The sequence below is a fragment of the Mus caroli genome, unplaced genomic scaffold (assembly GCF_978045245.1).
Source record: "Mus caroli unplaced genomic scaffold, Mus_caroli_1 scaffold_13, whole genome shotgun sequence".
Taxonomy (NCBI): domain Eukaryota; kingdom Metazoa; phylum Chordata; class Mammalia; order Rodentia; family Muridae; genus Mus; species Mus caroli.
In genome coordinates, this window is record NW_028227268.1 from 22,660,102 (window position 1) to 22,678,039 (window position 17,938).

Sequence of the window (17,938 nt, forward strand, 5' to 3'; positions counted from 1 at the left end):
AAGACTCAACCCTGCATCCCAAAAGGCTGCAGTCTCAGGGATGTGTAACAATGTACAGTGTGGTGTGATCAGTAGTGAGATGGTCTGACCAGGCTTGGCTGGTAGAGGTCTTGCCTACTGTGTAAAACGCTCTGAGACTTTACTCCCAGAACTACATAAAAAACATCAGACATGTGCCTATAACACTCAAGAGGCAGAAACAGGAGAATCATAAGTTCAAGGCCCTCCGCAGCTACACAGCAAGTTGAAGGTCAGCCCCAGCTACGTGAGACTCTGCCTCAAGTATGGAAAGAGTAAGAATGAACCTCACTAAGCACAGAAACACCTGGACCCTGTGGTGGTTCTGGCTTCTGCAGCAGAGCAGAGATACCAAGTGGCCCATTCTGTAGGAAGACCTTGGATCTAGATGAGGTCATGCCTTCCTGGCAGGGCACCAAATTCATTCCAGAGAATTCAGGAAACAACCTTTGAACCTATCTTTGCAAGGAAGAGACAAAGTCTTGTACTCAAATACACTACACATGCAAATAGCCTCGAATCACTCACCTCTGTGAACCCCTGGTCCTTTATCTGCAAAGCGTATTATAACTGGGCAGTGTTTGCCTACCCCTGGTTATAGGCTCCATTCTCAGTAGCCCCCTACACACACACACACACACACACACACACACACACACTAACAAATAGTTGTTATAAGGATTAAACAATGTCTAGGAGGCAGAGAAGGCCCATTACCATTATGGAAGAAGTACCATTATGGTCCTGTACAGGACCTCTTTGTGACTTTGTGACTCAGTGCTATGTGGCTTCCCTAACTCAGTTCATCCTCCCCACATCCCATACAGGCCTCGTTTTCCCTGATCTGTGCAGTTGGTGGCATTGAAGAGTGACACCAAAGTCTCTTCTGATAACTGACATTTTATTTTTTGTTTCGTATGTATGTGTGCCTCGTGTTTCTGAGCATGGGGGTGTCGGGCGGATGAGCACACCAGAAAGCAGCAAAGGACACTGGGTGTCCTCCTCTGTCACCTTCTACCTTATTCCACTGAGACAGAGTCTCTCCTGAAACCAGGAGTTACACTGGTAGGCTCCAAGCCCCAGAGATCCTCCTGTCTCTGCACTCACACCAACAACGGAAAGGTGTAATAGCAACACCACACATAGACTCTGGGGAGTTGATCCCTGGTCCTCCAGCTGGCCCAGCAAGGACCCTGACCCCCTGAACTATCTCCATAGACCCTGACAGCTTATTTCTACATCATCTTTAAATGGAGTCACCAGTAACCAGCACAGAGATCTTGCCCCAAACTACATCATTATTCACTCCCAACCTCTGCCTTGGCAGAGAGTTAAGATGCTTCACACATGTCAGACCACCACGACGGGCTTCCTGTTTTCATAGCCCCTGCTGTAGATCGCATACAGGTCAATGGTCCGGGGACTCCACCAAAAAAACAGAGACTGCCCAGGGCTACTGGTCAAATAGCAAAGCCATCTTTTCCTCCCTGAAGCCCAGGGACATCCCAGGCACAGGCTGGCTTGTTTGGTTTTGAGGTGTGCTGGGATCAAAGGCATCCTGGAAGCGGAAGGCCAGTCATTCATTAATTAATTACGACTGTAATTGAGGGTTTGTTCTGAAGAGTGATTCCTTTGAAATTACTTTCCATCAAACGGCAGCAGACACAAAGGAATCAGATATTCAGAGCCCTCTCTGTTTCCTTCCGCACGGGAGCAGATTTCTTCCAGGACTTGAGATTCTGGTTTGTTCTGGTTCTAACCTTGGTAAGTCTTTCTTATCCTGGTGTAAGAGGGTTTATCTGGAGCACTGTGTGTGAGAGAGATATTAATGGTTGGTTTTTTAAAAGAAAAGCTATACCACACCAGTCTTACTGTGGACTTTAATCTGACCTTTTTTGGGCGAATGTACATTGGAAATTTTCCACTGCGAGATTAGAAAGACATCTGAGACCTGCTACCCACCTGATGGCCTGGGCCACGCCTCCAGGTTACCACTGGGAGGGAGGTGGTAACTGGCATATTCACGTGGTTCTAAACAACAACAGCAGAGTGTGTTGGCCCAGGGGCACCTCAGGATTGACCAAGAGGAAACACACATTGCACAATGATAGGATCTTGTCGGTACAGTTGTCAGAGAAGGAAACTCCCACAGCAAAGGGCATAAAACCATCCCAAGCAATCTGAGGCAGTTCAGTCCTGTGAGCGTCAGAGAGCTGAGATAGCCCTGCTCCATACACAGATGGGACCATGAACTCCAGCCACAGCTTTAACCAGACCTACTCGGCCTCTGTCCACAGCCTCGGAAGCACCCGGGGGCGGCAGGGGAGCTGTCACCGGGCACCGAGTGTCCATGGAGGCGCAGGGGGTGTCCGCATCTCCCTTTCCTTCACCACACCAGGCTGCCTACCTCCTGGAGGATCATGGGGGTCTGGAAGAAGCAGTCCCCTGCTAGGTGGCAATGGCAAGGCCACCATGCAGAATCTCAACGACCGCCTGGCCACATATCTGGAGAAGGTGCGGGCTCTAGAGGAGGCTAACTCGAAGCTGGAAACCCGTATACTAAGGTGGCATCAGGAGAGAGAACCCAGCCACAGAAAGGATTATTCCCAGTATGAGGAAAACATCAGCCGCCTGCAGGAGCAGGTAAGACACTGAGAGAGACCCTGTAGCTATAGTACTGCGATACCCAGAGAGGATAGAGGGGGGGGAACCAGACTGTGTACATGACAGTTCCCAGGGCAAACAGCAAAAAGAACTCAGCTCAAGTACTGCTCACTTAAATCTTACTGCTATAGCTTAAGTATGGATGGACTCGGGGAAGTCTGTTTATAAAAATAATTTCCTCTCTGCAAATGATGTAGAAACCAGACAGCAAACATTTCAGATTTACTATACACTATCTTTTAAACAGCAAAACTGCCTGGTTTTCTACACACTTTAAAACATGGGGGGGGGACCAAATATGTGAGCCTTAGGAGTGTCAGACAGCCTGTCACCATGCAAGTATCACATAAGATCCAACGACATCACAGAAATGATAAGGCTGCTATGCAGGGTGCACCCTCAGTACACAAGGCCCAGGAGACAATTTGCTTCCAAATCAGATCAGTTCTGCTCCACCTCAGAGGCCTGGCGACAGTGTGACTCTCTATCAACAAAAGGCTGAGTTACCCTACTGTGTAGGTCGTGCGGAAAAAGCTGTCTCTCCAGCAGCAGATAGAGCGTGATGACACCCCTGGATATTTTTCTCGGAACTGCTAAGAGATAAAGTGGCTCACACTTCTGATAAAGGCATATTGCTGGGAGCGGTGGGGAGAATAGTAAAATTGGGCATTTAAAAACTGGAGAGATGGACTTCCAAAAGAATACCATGCTTCCCAATCAAATACCTAAGATGCTCAGCTTCTACTTTCTGGGATGCCTGGATACAAACAGAGGGGGAACAGTCATCTCACAGTTGTGTTCTTATAAAGCTATAACCCTTCCCTTTGTATGAAGGAGCATGATTTAACCCCCGCACCCCCGGAAAGGCCATCGCAGGCTTCCAATATTAATACCATATGATTTCACAATGCTCAGCCATCTTTGCTTGAATGTAGGAAGGACCAATCAAGATAACATAAATCTGTCCTTGTAATGACCCCTAATTATTGAATAATCGGCCTAATAACCAAGTGCGTAATTGCCTTAACTACAGAGTGCGCGGTCGTCTCTGTGAAGAAAACAAGGTGACTCAACATCCTCACGCTGTTTTTTTCGTTTCATGAAGTTGCTTTGGTTTTAGAATGGAGGGGAAAGATGATGTCTACAGATGGAGAGCTGGGAGCATGACTCCCAAAAGAAATACCAGATTACACCTGCTCCAACAGCAGGCAGCCCAACCAGAGAGAGAAGTAGGGAGAGGAAAGAAAGGGGAGGGAACAATTATTGAGCATTTCCTGTATGCCGTGCGGTGTGGGGGGCGTTAAATCTGTGCGAAGGGCTTTCTGCCACAACTGGACTCATCTATGTTATCTGATGTAATTCTTGCAACTCGGTTAGGAAACTAAAGTTCAAAACTGTGCTATAACCTCCAAGCCAGCAGCCAAGGGCAGGGTGGGACTTCCCCTCAGGTCTGTTTCAAATGATCCAACCTCCACCCGAGCGTGATACCAACTCAATAGCCTCCTACAAAGATGAAATGCATGTCTTAGCCCCATGGATCTTGCAGCGGGTTGACAGAACAGCCCATGCCACACATAGTTCACAACGTTCAATTCTCACAGACCTGGGAGGCAAATAGTTTTATCCCCAACTTCCAGACCAGGGGACTTAAACTGGATACTTCTTATACCTGCTTTTCTAAATTCTTTAGAATGGAACTGGGGGCGGGGATGGAGATAAGGAGTGGGTTCAACTATGAGTAAAGACAGCCAGCCCACTCTGAACAGGGCCAGACCTCTGGATTCTCAGGCCAAGTAGGTCAAAGTTCATGTTTTTCTCGACTTGTACTTTGGATGTTTCATCTTCTCTGGTTTGAAAGAGTGTCACTCTTGGAGGTTGAGGTTCCTGTCATTCCTGTCATTCTGCCAGATCCTAAGGGATTCCTCGGTCACCTGGGGCTGGTCTCTCCCCTGTTCTGATGAAGGACTCTGAATAAATAGACATTTTATCCTCATTTTGCAATGTTAAATGCTACTCAAAGAAGTCTGTGAGAAACGTAGTTCAGAAATTAATCTAAACCTTTTGAAACACAGAAATTGGACACAGCCAATAGGAATATCGTTTCTAAAATTCCCTGATGATTCTTGGTATTTGACATTTGGAAGCATGGTCAAATTGTCTCCTGAGTGGGAGATTACATACCCTGGGGCAATGAGACTCCGCTAATGCACCAACCAGATTTTCATAGAATGAACTCAGGGCCTTGGGGAGAATCTAGGTGATTATTACAACATAGGGTTTAAAATATACGCCTCATCTCTTGTTTCTCAATCCATCCGCATCCTTTTATGACCGTGAAGGATGTCTCAGAAACAGTGACTGCACCACAATATTACATTAAGCCAAACCAAAGAGTGAGAAGAAGTTTTAAGTGTGAGCTGTGGCTGCAGGAGAGCTGGTTCCGTGGTTACTGCTCTTGGAGAGGACCTAAGTTCAGTTCCCAGACCCTAAAGGTGACCCAAAACTACCTATAACTCCAGTTCCTGGTGGTCCAATGGCCTCTCTGTCCTTTGCAGCCTTCCGTGTACACATGCTGCACACACACAACACTCAGGCACATAAACATAAAGATGTAAATGCATATATACACATACATATGTAGATAGTTCAGAGAAAGTTAGTCTCATGTAGCCAAGACTGGCATCGAGCTCACTATAATCCCAAGGATGGCCTTGAACTTTGGATCTTCCTACCTTTGCCTCTCCTGCCCTGGAATTGATAGAACGTGCCATCATGTTCCACTTATGCAGTGCTGGGAATTGAACCCATGCTAGGCAAGCACTCTGCAAACTGACCTTCATCCCCAGACCTACATATGCTAGATGCCAAGTACACTCCAAGGTCTCACACTTGTGGACCATAAGAGTGATGATGGAGAGAGAGGGTGGGAATTACAAACCTGGTTTGGGCTTCTCAAGGGGTAAGTGACTACTTGACCACTTTAACATGGAAAAGCCAAATAAGGTCCCAGGGTATGTTGACTTCTCTGTTTCTGGTGTTTACACTGCAAGGCTGCTCCACGAGGGGGCTGTCAGCCAGCCTAGCAGCATGGATGAATACAGTCACGCAGTGCACAAGAAAGAAAGGCTTACCACAGAGTCCCAGGCTTTGGGGGCGGAGCTACTTTTATTTTGCATGAGCAAATAATACCATGGCCAAGAAGCCTGGAAGGGAGAAGGCTGGTTTAAATAAAAAATGCCATAAAGCAATGCTGTGGACAAGAAGCAAGGAAATACCTGCAGTTTACACTGTCAGGACAAAGTCCAATGAACCTTTCACAGTGCCTGTAGCAGGCCAAGCAGGCTTGCTACATTATCTCGTTACTATCTTCTGACTCTTACAATTGGTCTGTGCCAGTGGTCGGTAACCATTATTATTGTGGTAGATGAGGAAAATGAGTCTCTGACGTCCTCACCCAGCTAGTGGACGACCCCAGGGCTGATCTTTGAGGTCTAGACCCAGCGTCCCCCCTACTTGTGAAAACTGCTATTGTTCATTCACAGGACCAAATTCCAAGGCATTGGTGAAGCTTTAAATAGGACTAGAATTTTAAAAGCCACCTTTGTATTAAGGAAGAGCTTTACACTAAGGAAAAAAAAAACTCTCTAAATAAAGGACTTACCTGTACAAATACAGTGGGAATGCCAAAGGTTCTGCCTCTCCAGCTGCACTGCAAAAGCTTAAAAGCGGGGACCTCTGAGGTCACCTGTTTCTAATACAAAACCCTTATTGAACAAATGTTGGGACCGGAGCACAAGGGCGGAGTGACTGCCCAACCATGTGGCCTGATCAGGAAGGAAGCCAGGCCAGAGAAACACAACAGCTGCACCCTGTAGCAATGCTCCAAACGGAACCATTACTTTATCTTTAGATAATGAGAAATTCACTCTGTTTCTCCAAAGATCGTGGTATACATCAAATGTAAGTCCTTGCTCTGATCCCAATGCCCTGTAAACCCAGCCAATTGCTCAAACACCTCCAATGAGTCTTTTTAATGTACATAAAACCTATGTAAATATCTAGTGAATCTTTGGCTGAAGGTTTTAATACTGTAGAAACTTCTTAAACAGCACCATTTGATGGTAAAGAATTCACTGAGTTTGTGTTTTCATAGCTGTGGTCAAGGGAGTCTCATCACAAATATATTACAAATGCATCTTCCTGAAGGATATGTGTGTGGTTCTAGTCTCTGTGGGCAAAGTAATAATAGTAATAATAATAGCAATAATAATGATAACAATAATAATTTCTTTATATGAAGACTATATGAAGTATTCTTCAAATTAGCTCTCACAATGGAAATGTGAATGTGTCGCTAGCAAGAATTACATGTGCCTAAGATAATAACCGTACTTTAGGAAATCTTACCTTGTAGTTACAGCACGAAAAGACTGAGACTCTGGGGAGATGGCTCAGTGGATGAGAGCAATGAGGACCTGAGTTAGAATATCCATATTCATGTCAAAAGCCAGGAATAAGCATGCACACCTGTCACCCCAGCACTAGTGGGGAGACAGGAGGGTTGCTGGGATCTGCTGGCCACCATCCTAACTCCAGCTTCAGTAAGAGACCCTGTCTCAAAGGAGTGAAGGGGCAAGTGATAGAGCAGGACACTTGAGATCCTCCTCCTGAGGTCCTCCTCCATCCTTCTGAAGTACATGCATGGGAACATGCATGAACATGAGCACGCATACACTCACACACACACATACCACTATCTTTGAAAAAGAAAAGTCTCATTACCAGACAATTAGAAGGCATTGCCATAGGCACCGTCCTCTCTTACCCTCCTTTACTCTTATGGTGGCCACATCAATCCCTGCCTGCTACATAAATCTGTGCTGTTCTCAGCCTTGGTAAGAGAAGGTTCTTACTGTAGTGGGTACGAGTTAGCAGAGACTCACAACTGTTCAAATTGCTAACAATAAGCGACTATGCGTGCCCAGCTCAACATGGCTCATCTATATCAACCTGCCCTGCTCTCCAAGGCATTGGGGCAGAGTCGGCAGAAAGAATGTAAGAGCCAGGGGATGTGGAGGAGCACTGTGAGATGCTGCTGTCTTCAGAATGTGGCATGGCTACTGCACACGCGAACGCACACACAGGAATGCGCCCGCACATGAACGCACAGCCAGCAGCTAAGATGCCTTCACAGGACCTGCATGAAACCAAGCCAGATAAAACTTCCAGGATGGACTGGCCAGGGGCTTGTGAGGCCCTACCCTTAGCTGAGAAGCTACTGACTCTTGGTGACCACAGGAAGAGGGGGAGTTATTTTTCTTTTGGAGGAGGAATGGCAACTGGTAGTTAGTTGGCTGCTTCCCAGTGCATGTATAGACAACACTAATTGGACTTAGTGGCTTAAATAATAATAGTAATATCGATAGTAATGAAGAAAAGAGGGAGAGAAAGTTATATTATTTTAAAAGACTGTAAAATCAACTGCAGACATGGCCTTACCGTGTTTTCCACCTAGCACATATGATTTGAGTCCCATCATTATGCTGCACACAGAGGAAGCTGTCTAAGGGGCTGGAGAGATGGCTCAGTAATTAAGAGCACTTACTGCTTTCTCCAAGGACCTGGGTTTGGTTCCCGGCACCCACTTCAGGTGTCCGTCTGATTTCCAGTGGCTCCTGAACATATATGGTGCGCTAAAGTCATGTATGCAGACACACACACACAACCTTTTTGTAAAAGGAGAATAGTTTGTCTGTCCTGAACGTCACTGGTGGAAGAAACCTGGATGCAGACATACAGCTGTCATGGCTGGATCTGTCCAACTGGAATAATTCCGTGAACATATTTTACAGATAGTGGACGGTAAGATGGCCAATGCCCACATTGTCGTGCTCATTGACAACGCCAGGATGGCAGTGGATGACTTCAACCTGAAGTAAGTCCCTTCCTCACAGAGTTCCGCAGAGGCAAAGCTCAGCCTGCCATAGACCTGCTGCCAAAATCTTGCTGGATTATAATTAAAGGGCGGGACAAAAGTCATGTGCAATTTAAGTAACCCAGGTACATGTGCACGTGATCGCATGTGAAGATTTGAATACAAACCAAGATTTGGGTGCTATTAAGAACTTTCCACTTCAGGTACGGTAATTTTGTCATACTTACTTAGAAAAAAATTTTTTCCTTAAAAAAAAAATGTACTTTGTGGTATTTAGAGTTGAAATGTCATAATGTCTAGAATTGGCTTTGAACATTTTCAGCAATGAGCAATGTGTATTGGTGTATACTTGTAATCTCAGCTTTTGAGAGGAAGAGGCAGTAGGACTGTGAGGTTAAGAGTCACCTGGGGTGTTTATTGAGTTCAAGAGCAGCCTGGGATGCATCTTATCTCAAAAATAAATAAATAACCAACAACCACAAAGGAAAAGAAACATTTTTTCCATCAATGTATATAGTTGAAACACACATAAAAGATATTCATGGGTCATAAAGCTAGGTGACGGATACCGGGCTGTGTGTATTCTATTCTCTACTCAATTAAAAGTTGGCACTGAGTCACCACCACAGACAAGCATAGCATGAAACAATGTGCTATATCTGTGTGTATCTATATATACATATACATCTGATACATCCTGTATCAATGTATCGATGTGCTAAAAAATGTCCTGTATGTATCAGTCAGTCGCTCAAAAATAAGAGCATCCCCTCTAAACCCAAGTGGACCCTGGCCATGCCCTCCATCTTCCAACAACAAGTTGCTCTTCCCCTCTCTCACCAAAGGTTTGAAAACGAACACTCGTTAAAGAAAGACTTGGAAATTGAAGTTGAGGGCCTCCGAAAGACCTTGGATGATCTGACCATTGTCACAACAGACCTGGAACAGGAGGTGGAGGGGATGAGGAAAGAGCTGATCCTCATGAAGAAACGCCATGAGCAGGTGAGGCTGCCCTGGGCTCCTGGGAACCCTCTCTGCTTCTGACTTCTCAGTCCAGTGTGACCCCATAGCAACAGGAGGGACCACCACCTGAATGCCAGGCTCCTCATAAGGAACCACAGAAACATCCATTTGTTTCCAATTTAAAGATTGTCTTCTTAGATGTTAAACAAAACCTCCAAGTACAATCATAATTACCAGTGATTGGCAAAATAAGAGTAATTAATAACCTGTTATCACACACTGGTTACCTAGACTTGTTAGTAGAATACTGTAAGAATCAAGACACCCTAAGGAAGTGTGGGTAGTCCAGCACTTGGGAGGCAGAGAACAGACCCTCAGGGCAAGCTGGCTAGCCAAGAACAATCAAGTCAGTGAGCTCCAGGCTCAGCTAGGGACCCTGCCTCAATAAAATAACGAAGTAGAGAGCAATAAGGCACTATACGCGTGAACACACATGTGCATGCAAGCACACAAGGAAAGATACATACACACATGCATGTACACCACGTGTAGAAAGATCATAACTGGGATTGGGAAGAAGACTTAGTCAATGAAGTGTTTGCTGCAGAAGCTAAAGACATTAATTCAAACCCCCAGCACACTCATGAAACCCCTGGTGTAGAGGAAGCAGAGACGGGATGCCTGGGGCTCACTGGGCAGCTGGCATTGCTAGACTGGAGAGTTCTGTGTTCTGTGAAAACCTCTCTCTCTCTCTCTCTCTCTCTCTCTCTCATTCTCCCTCCCCTCATCTGACCCTTCCCTCTCTTTCCCTCTTCCCCTTCTCCTCCCTCTTTTCCCCATCCCCTTTCACTTTCACTCTCCCTCTCTCCTTCTCCCTCTTCCCTTTCTCTATCTCCCTCTTTCTTCTCGGTCTATCTCCCTGTCTTGCTTCTCTCTGTTCTTCATGAAATGAATAGCCCCTCTCCCACAAGTTCTTATTACATGTTCCCTGAGTGTGCTGTGTCTCATTGTTGTGACTGTGACAGAAACAATCTTTAGGGAGGGGAAATTCATTTGGGCTGAGAGTTTCAGGGGCACCATTCATGGCTACTTGACCCACGTACTTGGGCAGTGTGTCACAGCATCAGAAGCATAGGGAAAAATAGCTTCTTCATTCCATGGCTTCAAGAGATAGACAGACAGGAAGGAGGCAGGGATAAGATCTCTCCAAGGACCCAAACACAGGGGCTCACCAGAAAAGTCCCATATCTCCTAAAGCTTTCTGAACCAACCAAGAAAACGCTAATGGCTGAGAACCAAGTCCACACAGCGCATGGTCCTTTGGGGAAGACATTTTATACCCAAACCATGGTACATGTGCTATGTTGGTCTGTATTTTATAAAGTTTTGGAGAAAATGCACATGATGTCTAGTCCATCTGTAATAACTACAAAATTGTCATGCCAGTGAGAGTGGCACCACAAAAATAGAACCATTTACCAATGCCAATTAACACAACAATCCAGCCTTCTGATTGTCATGGGCCAATTCATTTTCTTTCTCTGTTACTAAACAGGAAATGGAGGAGAATCACTTGCCGAATGACTTCAAGGTCAGTGTGAAGGTGGACACGACTCCAGGGGAAGATCTGATTAAGGTCTTGGAAGATATGAGGCAGGAATACGAGTTAATAATAAAGAAGAAACATCAAGAGTTGGACACCTGGTTCAGAGAGCAGGTAAAAGAAAAGTGACCAGACAGCCCGATTCTTCTTTTTTTTTTTTTTTTTTTTTTTTTTTGGTTTTTCGAGACAGGGTTTCTCTGTGTAGCCCTGGCTGTCCTGGCACTCACTTTGTAGACCAGGCTGGCCTCGAACTCAGAAATCCGCCTGCCTCTGCCTCCCGAGTGCTGGGATTAAAGGCGTGCACCACCACACCACAGCCCGATTCTTCTATCCCCACACGTCACAATACTGATTGTCTCGCATATGCTTGCTCCACAGTCAGCCGCCATGGCCCAGGAGGTGGCCAGTCCAGCGCCTGTACAGGGCAACCAAAGTGATATCCATGAGCTGAGGAGAACATTCCAGGCCCTAGAGATTGACCTGCAGGCCCAGCACAGCAGGGTGAGTTGAGCTGGATCCTGTACAGTCTCCTTCACCAGGCCTTCCTTGACCTTGTCCCCTGGCCTCAGCTCCCCGGGCCCCTTTGGACTTCTCTCATTGTCTACGTTCCATTCAAAATGTTTATGCTGAGAACGAGAAGAAATATGTGCAAAGGCCTAGCTAGACTTTGGCTGAGTAGCTCTTTATATCCAGTGCTGTTGGTAGTCAAATTGCACTTTCCTGGGAGGTCTTGACCTCATTCTGACAAAAAGGAAACCAAAGCTCCAGGCAGTTAACAGATTTAGCAAAGGTCACACAGTTTGTGAGCTGCTGGTGGTGGGGTCATGTGATTTCAGGGGTGGAGGATGCTAGACAGCTCCCTTCCTCATAGATATTGTCTATCAGTCCTCTCACCCCACTTATAACCAGTATGTTCCCCAAACTCCAATAAAAAGAAATTCAAGCATGATAGGTAGCCAATTTAGCTGTGCTGACTCCAATGTACTCCTCTGTTCACTATGTGTGTGACCTGTCACACACCACCCTGCATATGTTCTTGAGGTTATGCCATTTCTATTTTCATTGTGGTTTGGAAAGACAGCTTGTGTGAGTGCTGTATCCAAAACTCATGCCATGCAACCTATCATTTTATTCATATCTACTGAACCTTCTGATCACCACCAACATAACTCCTGAGAGTAGATTCTTTACCCTGCATTTTGAATATGCTTAATTAGTTCATTTGTTTGGCAAAAACCATATGGTGAATAACCTTGTTTTGTGAATTAATGATAGTGAGGTCAGACATTAAAATGTGCACTGTCAGCCAGGCACGGGGATGCGTGTCCATAACCCCAGTGCTTGGGAGGTTGCAGAAGAAAGATCGTTAATTCAACACTATCCAAAGCTGTGAGGTGAGGACCCTGTCTCCCATAAGAATATGCGTTGTCAAGGTGGCAGTCATGATCGAGGTGTGACGCTCTGCAGGGTCCAGTGTATTTCAACTGTTCTACTTCACAATAGTCCTGGGGTCAATATGGCTCTGATGTCTGTGTTCCCCCTCTGGCACTATGCACAGCACTGAGAATTTAGTGATGAACACTGAGGATGTAAACCACAGTTCTGTCAACCATCTAAATATATGTATGTCAGGCGGGGAAGACTGCACGGGAGACGGGGAGACATGGCAGAAGGAAGAGCTGCCACCTTAAACACCTCGAGCACCAGACAGCTGAGGAACGGTCTGAGAGAGATGAGGGGGTGCTTTATGTGGCTACAGGTTGGAGAGGAGTGGGGAGGGGTCGGCAAATGTAAAAGCCAGGAGGCACAAGTGTGTTCTTGCAGCAAAGATAAAGAAAGGGGAGAACGGGAGAGGAGAGAAGGGCAGAGAGGGCATAGGGAGGAGAGGGGGATAATGGGTCAGGTCACAATGGATCCAGACAGCGTGGGGTTCTGTAGGCTACCTTGGAGTGAGGATTTGGAACAACCATTGTAGCCAGCTCCTTGAGGAAGTCTACTGTCTGTGCAGGGAAGCAGAGACGCTGGATGTTGGCTGTGAGTATAGATTTAAGGCAGAAAATCAAGGTAGGATCATCTAGAAGAAAGGACGGTGGAGGCAGGGGGCGGTGGAGGCAATGGCAGCAGACGGCTCGTGTCATCGGAGGTGTTGGGTACCTGGACATAGATCAAGTCCATGATTGGAAACAAGGCTGAGCGACTGTTGGTGTTCCCTCCAGATGGCTTTCATTCCTCAGTGAGGCTAAGGGCTGAGAGGGGGAATGTGAAGATGAGGGGTGAGAAAAAAAAAGGGAAAGAAGGAAACAGACCTCTGGGAGAATGAGAGGGTGCTGCAATCAGAGGAATATGGTTTGATAGCTGGACAGTGTTAATGAGAGCCCATTGAAAATGAAGCAGCCATTCAAGGGTGGGTAGCTAATATGATTATGGCTTATCTCCTTAAAATTAAAGTTCCACAGAAAAGCAGGTGGTGAGTCCAGACAGAGTGAGGGATATCAACCCTTGATGTCAACCCTACCTGAGATGCTTTGTTTTAAAGTTTCGGAATTTTCCTCAAAAAATAGCAGCCTGTCGCTATTGGATATCAGAGACTATCACTTACAACCTAGACTAGATTTACCAAATGACTGGACACCTGGTTTAAGATCAACGTCTAAGTTATTTTTAAGCATATGGGAATGTCTGTTGTGATGGTGTGATAATGCTTGTGAACATGTTTATCCTTAAAAAGTTACTCACTGCTCATCTTGCATTCAAGTGTGATCACGCAAAACCACGCATTCTCTATTGCACATGACATCACTCCATCAGACCACTCTCTGAGGATGCAGCCCCTCTCCCTCCTGAGATCAAATAGAAACATTAGGAATAGTTCAAAGCCAGGCAGCTCCTGTCTGATCCCCAGTGTGTAAACCATCAAGGTTAGGGGATGCAGTGGCGTTGTCAAGAGCTCCCTGACACAATGGCTTCTTGCCAAACATGGCATCAGAAGACCCAGCACTGACCCCAAGTCCCAACCCCGTAAGTCAGCCTGTCTCTCCCCAGCATCACCCACAATGCCTTGCGGAGAGGTCAGAGTAAGTTAACACGGCGCAAGCCCTGCTGCCGACACCCCTAGTAGACTAGTGAATGGGCTATCATTCCGTCTTTCAGAAATCCGCTTTAGAAAACATGCTGACAGAGACCCAGGCTCGGTACTCCTGCCGTCTCCAGGACATGCAGCAGATCATCTCCCACTACGAGGAAGAGCTGATTCAGCTCCGCCAAGACCTGGAGCGTCAGAACAACGAACACAAGGTGCTGCTGGGCATCAAAACCCACCTGGAGAAGGAAATCGCCACCTACCGCCGGCTCCTGGAGGGAGACACTGAAGGGTGAGGCTGGAGCAGCTGGAACGTGCTGGACTTGACGCTCCTGTGCATGGATGTGTCCCCAGGGTCTCAGCCACGGTGGCTCTAGAGAGAAAGACTAATTTTCTCTGGAAGATTCCTGTATCAGGCTTTTCATGAAGTCTGAGCTGAAAGGGTGGTTCTCCCTGGATGTGAAGGTTTGCTCTCAGAGCCGTTAGTAATGGTTCAAAGCAGAGATGGGGGAAGGAAGAACAGGTATGGCTGTTGTGTTTCTCCAGTAGAGTGCACTCAAGCTGAGTTCAAAAATAAAAACCAAAGGCAGGGAAAAGGTTTGTAGACTAACAGCAGAGAAAGATTCACTAAGAGAGTCAAGATTATCAAACTGATATTTCTGACCATTCCTAAGACCATAGCTAGCCATCACAAAGTCCATGTGTGTCCTCTGGTCCAAAAACAGGGAGCGTCAGAAGGTTTTTTTCAAACTACATGAATAAAATGTGGTTGGAACAAACTACACCCAGTCTAAGGAGCTCAGAAAACCCAGACTTGAGACGCAAACTCCAGATAAGGATATTGGTGGCTGCAGGAAGCCGGAGAGAGAAACAGGAAGACCTGGAGAGTTGGGAGAATTCTCCTGACATCAGGGCTTCTGGAAGGTGGCCCTCTTTTTGGGATCCAGTTGCCCCCACAACCTCATGATCTTGAATCTGTCAGGTTCAATTAGCCTCCCTCAAGAGCTGAAAAGTAGCAAGCGTACAAAGGAAGGCCCTAGGGAAAGGCTGATGGTTGATAACTTGACTTTTTTTTTTCCTTTTTGCCTTCTTAGGATGATGGATGGATCTGAGTCAAGGCTGAAAGGTAAAAGGGAATCTGTTTCGTGGTGCCTCTCACACTATTGCTTCAGTTAATCGGCCTGTCTGCCCACTCCATATTAGTCATAATTCATACGCAGCTCCCCAATGTCCTCAGCTCAGTTTTTATTTCCCTCCTGGACAGCCAGAATCTTACAATTCAGTTTAGGTACCTCAGAGCAAAGTGGGCCCTGGTTATTTTAGCAGAAGAACACTAAATATTTCTTATTTAAAGAGCTTAGGAACAAATGAGTAAGGGGTTTGGAGAGGGGATTTTTATTTCTTACATATTTTCATGGACATGATGAGGCATTTTGAGGATGGAACCCAACACTAAACATGAAATTTAGTTATGTACATACATGGGGCCTATAGGCAGACCACATTGATATATGTATACACATTACATATACATACACATACACATTTACATACGTGTATAAATATACATAATATTTTAATGGAGTCAAGTCTTGCCATGTATAATGTCCCCCACAGCATCATGACACTGCCCCAAAAGCTTGAGAAGTTGGAGCATTTGGGACTTTGGAAGTTTGAATAAGAGAGACTCAGCTTGTATATGCAAATTCTTTATAAAGACATAGATTGAAGTGGTGATTGTTAGAATTCTCTCTTGCTCTTAAATAATGAAGTCTGTTAAGTAGACACCCTAAGACATTACATCGAATCAGTTCCCAAGCCTGGCTACGTTGAGCAGTAGGGGTGCACATGAGATTTGAGTATGGAATCAGGAAAGATGTGTTCTGAGGCCAGGTGAGGTTGGGACTGTGATACAATGTATCCTTCTCTTGAACAGGCAAGCTGCCTAACAGTAGGCTCAAGACAGAGCAAGCATTTCCTTGTTGGAGGAAAGGGACAAGAACAAGAAAGAAACAACCAAAGGTTTTACTTTGTCCAACTCGATAGTCTCACATCTGTGACCTGGGAACCACATTGTCTAAGATTACCATGGACATATGACAGAAAAGTTTAGTACAGATCAGCATGGACCATGCATTACTTTCTCCTTAGATGTTTTAATAAAATTATTTTAAGGCATTAGTGATTCAGAGAACCCGAGGTGAACTGACCATTTCAGAGCAGCTGCTATAACTGCCTTGTTTCTGAAAGATTGGACAGAGGCCACAAGACCTCTTCTTAGCTACATTCAGGGGCGTGAAACCCCATACTTGATGTACAAGCTACCATATGCTGACAAGAGCCTTGAATTTTACAATTCCCCTTGTACATTTATTAATGATTTCCATTCTTCCCTGTGACCTAGAACCAGTTTATTGATGTGCCAGCAAAGCACTTACTCAAATCAGGGATGGTGTCGTTGAGGACTGTGAACATCCCTAGCCTCTCACCCACCCTTGCCATGTTTCTAGAACTTAAAACAAGATGTCCTGGATGGCCTGTAGTACTCCATAAACACACAGTCTGTAGTGAAAACCCACAGAGTCCTTGTGAGTGGAAAGCACTCCTCAAGAGCTGGTGGCCAAAGATCAACTTCTGTACCAGTTTCTGGATCTCCAGAAAATAGCATTGTTCAGAGGTCTCTGCTTTCTGGAGGAAGTAGGGATTTCCTCCAAGGTCAGGCCTTTCCTCCCTGTGGCAGAGCCCATCATATAGCTTGGTTACAAGACACAGGAAACTTACAGGGTCTGGAAGCAGGGACTTGAATGTTTGCTTGGTGTCAATGGTGTGGGAAGCCCAGCAGTGACCTCTCCGATGGTCTTGCCCTCAGGATCTGAAGCTTCAACGATCAAGGCCATCACTCAAGAGAGCGTCAATGGAAGAATCATTCTTTCTCAAGTGAATGAGATCCAAAAGCATATATGAAGCCAAGGAGTTTCTGCCTGTTGTAAAAACCACACTCCCCCTATGGAAAGTCTTTGCCTCCACGCTAATGGGTGAGTCTCGACGGATATCCTTGGAGTTTTCAGATTCAGAAACTTTTCTCTATAATGGTCTCACAGGACTTCCCATGATGCTCTTAATATATTGTTGGAATTTTTGAGTGAAAGAAGAAGTTTATAAATTAAAGCTCTACTCTCCTGCTCTCATGGTACAGTGTCTGGGTCCCATCAACATGCATTTGGTTTGGAGCCAATAGACCTCCATACAGGTGGCATCCTGTCTTCTCCTATGTCATCAGGCAAGACGGGGCCTCGGGGTCTTCCTACTGAGATATTTGTGAAGCGTGTCCGTGAAAGATCTAGAGGGATCTTCAAATACCATATGTGTTCACCCTGAAGCTATGCACCAAGGGATAAGGCATCGTTCTTGAGGCTCTCTAGAGCCTTTTCTGCTAGCAGAAAAGAGGGGGATTCATAGAGAAAGGAAACGTCTCTAGGGTGGCCAAATATATGTGGGAAAGTAGCTGAGCACCAGATATAAATTCAAATTAAGAAAGGAGATTAGGGATGGATTTCATTAAACAGGAACACTAAGACCCAAATTGCCAATGCCAGGAGCCAAGGACCTATGGCGATCTATGGCTGGTGGCTAACCTACTGGGATGATGACCTCTGTCCCCTCGAGAACAGGCTGT

General features: G+C 45.8%; 1 protein-coding gene across 1 annotated transcript; it reads left to right on the forward strand.

Annotated features, from left to right (window-relative positions):
- The first annotated feature begins 2,087 nt into the window (after positions 1 to 2,087).
- Positions 2,088 to 17,463, forward strand: Krt23 (keratin 23). Its single transcript, XM_021177462.2, has 8 exons — positions 2,088 to 2,661; positions 8,535 to 8,617; positions 9,463 to 9,619; positions 11,136 to 11,297; positions 11,562 to 11,684; positions 14,334 to 14,554; positions 15,357 to 15,388; positions 17,132 to 17,463. Exons 1-8 carry the CDS (start codon positions 2,266 to 2,268, stop codon positions 17,224 to 17,226), a joined length of 1,269 nt encoding a protein of 422 aa, XP_021033121.1. The 5' UTR covers positions 2,088 to 2,265; the 3' UTR covers positions 17,227 to 17,463.
- The last annotated feature ends 475 nt before the right edge of the window (positions 17,464 to 17,938 follow it).

What these genes read in the sequence shown, in the direction of transcription:
- Krt23 (XM_021177462.2), top strand. Translation starts at nt 2,266, where the DNA reads ATGAACTCCAGCCACAGCTTTAACCAGACCTACTCGGCCTCTGTCCAC. An exon ending in TCAGCCGCCTGCAGGAGCAG is followed by an intron (nt 2,662 to 8,534) that starts GTAAGACACTGA and finishes CATATTTTACAG; the next exon opens with ATAGTGGACGGTAAGATGGC. An exon ending in TGAAGAAACGCCATGAGCAG is followed by an intron (nt 9,620 to 11,135) that starts GTGAGGCTGCCC and finishes GTTACTAAACAG; the next exon opens with GAAATGGAGGAGAATCACTT.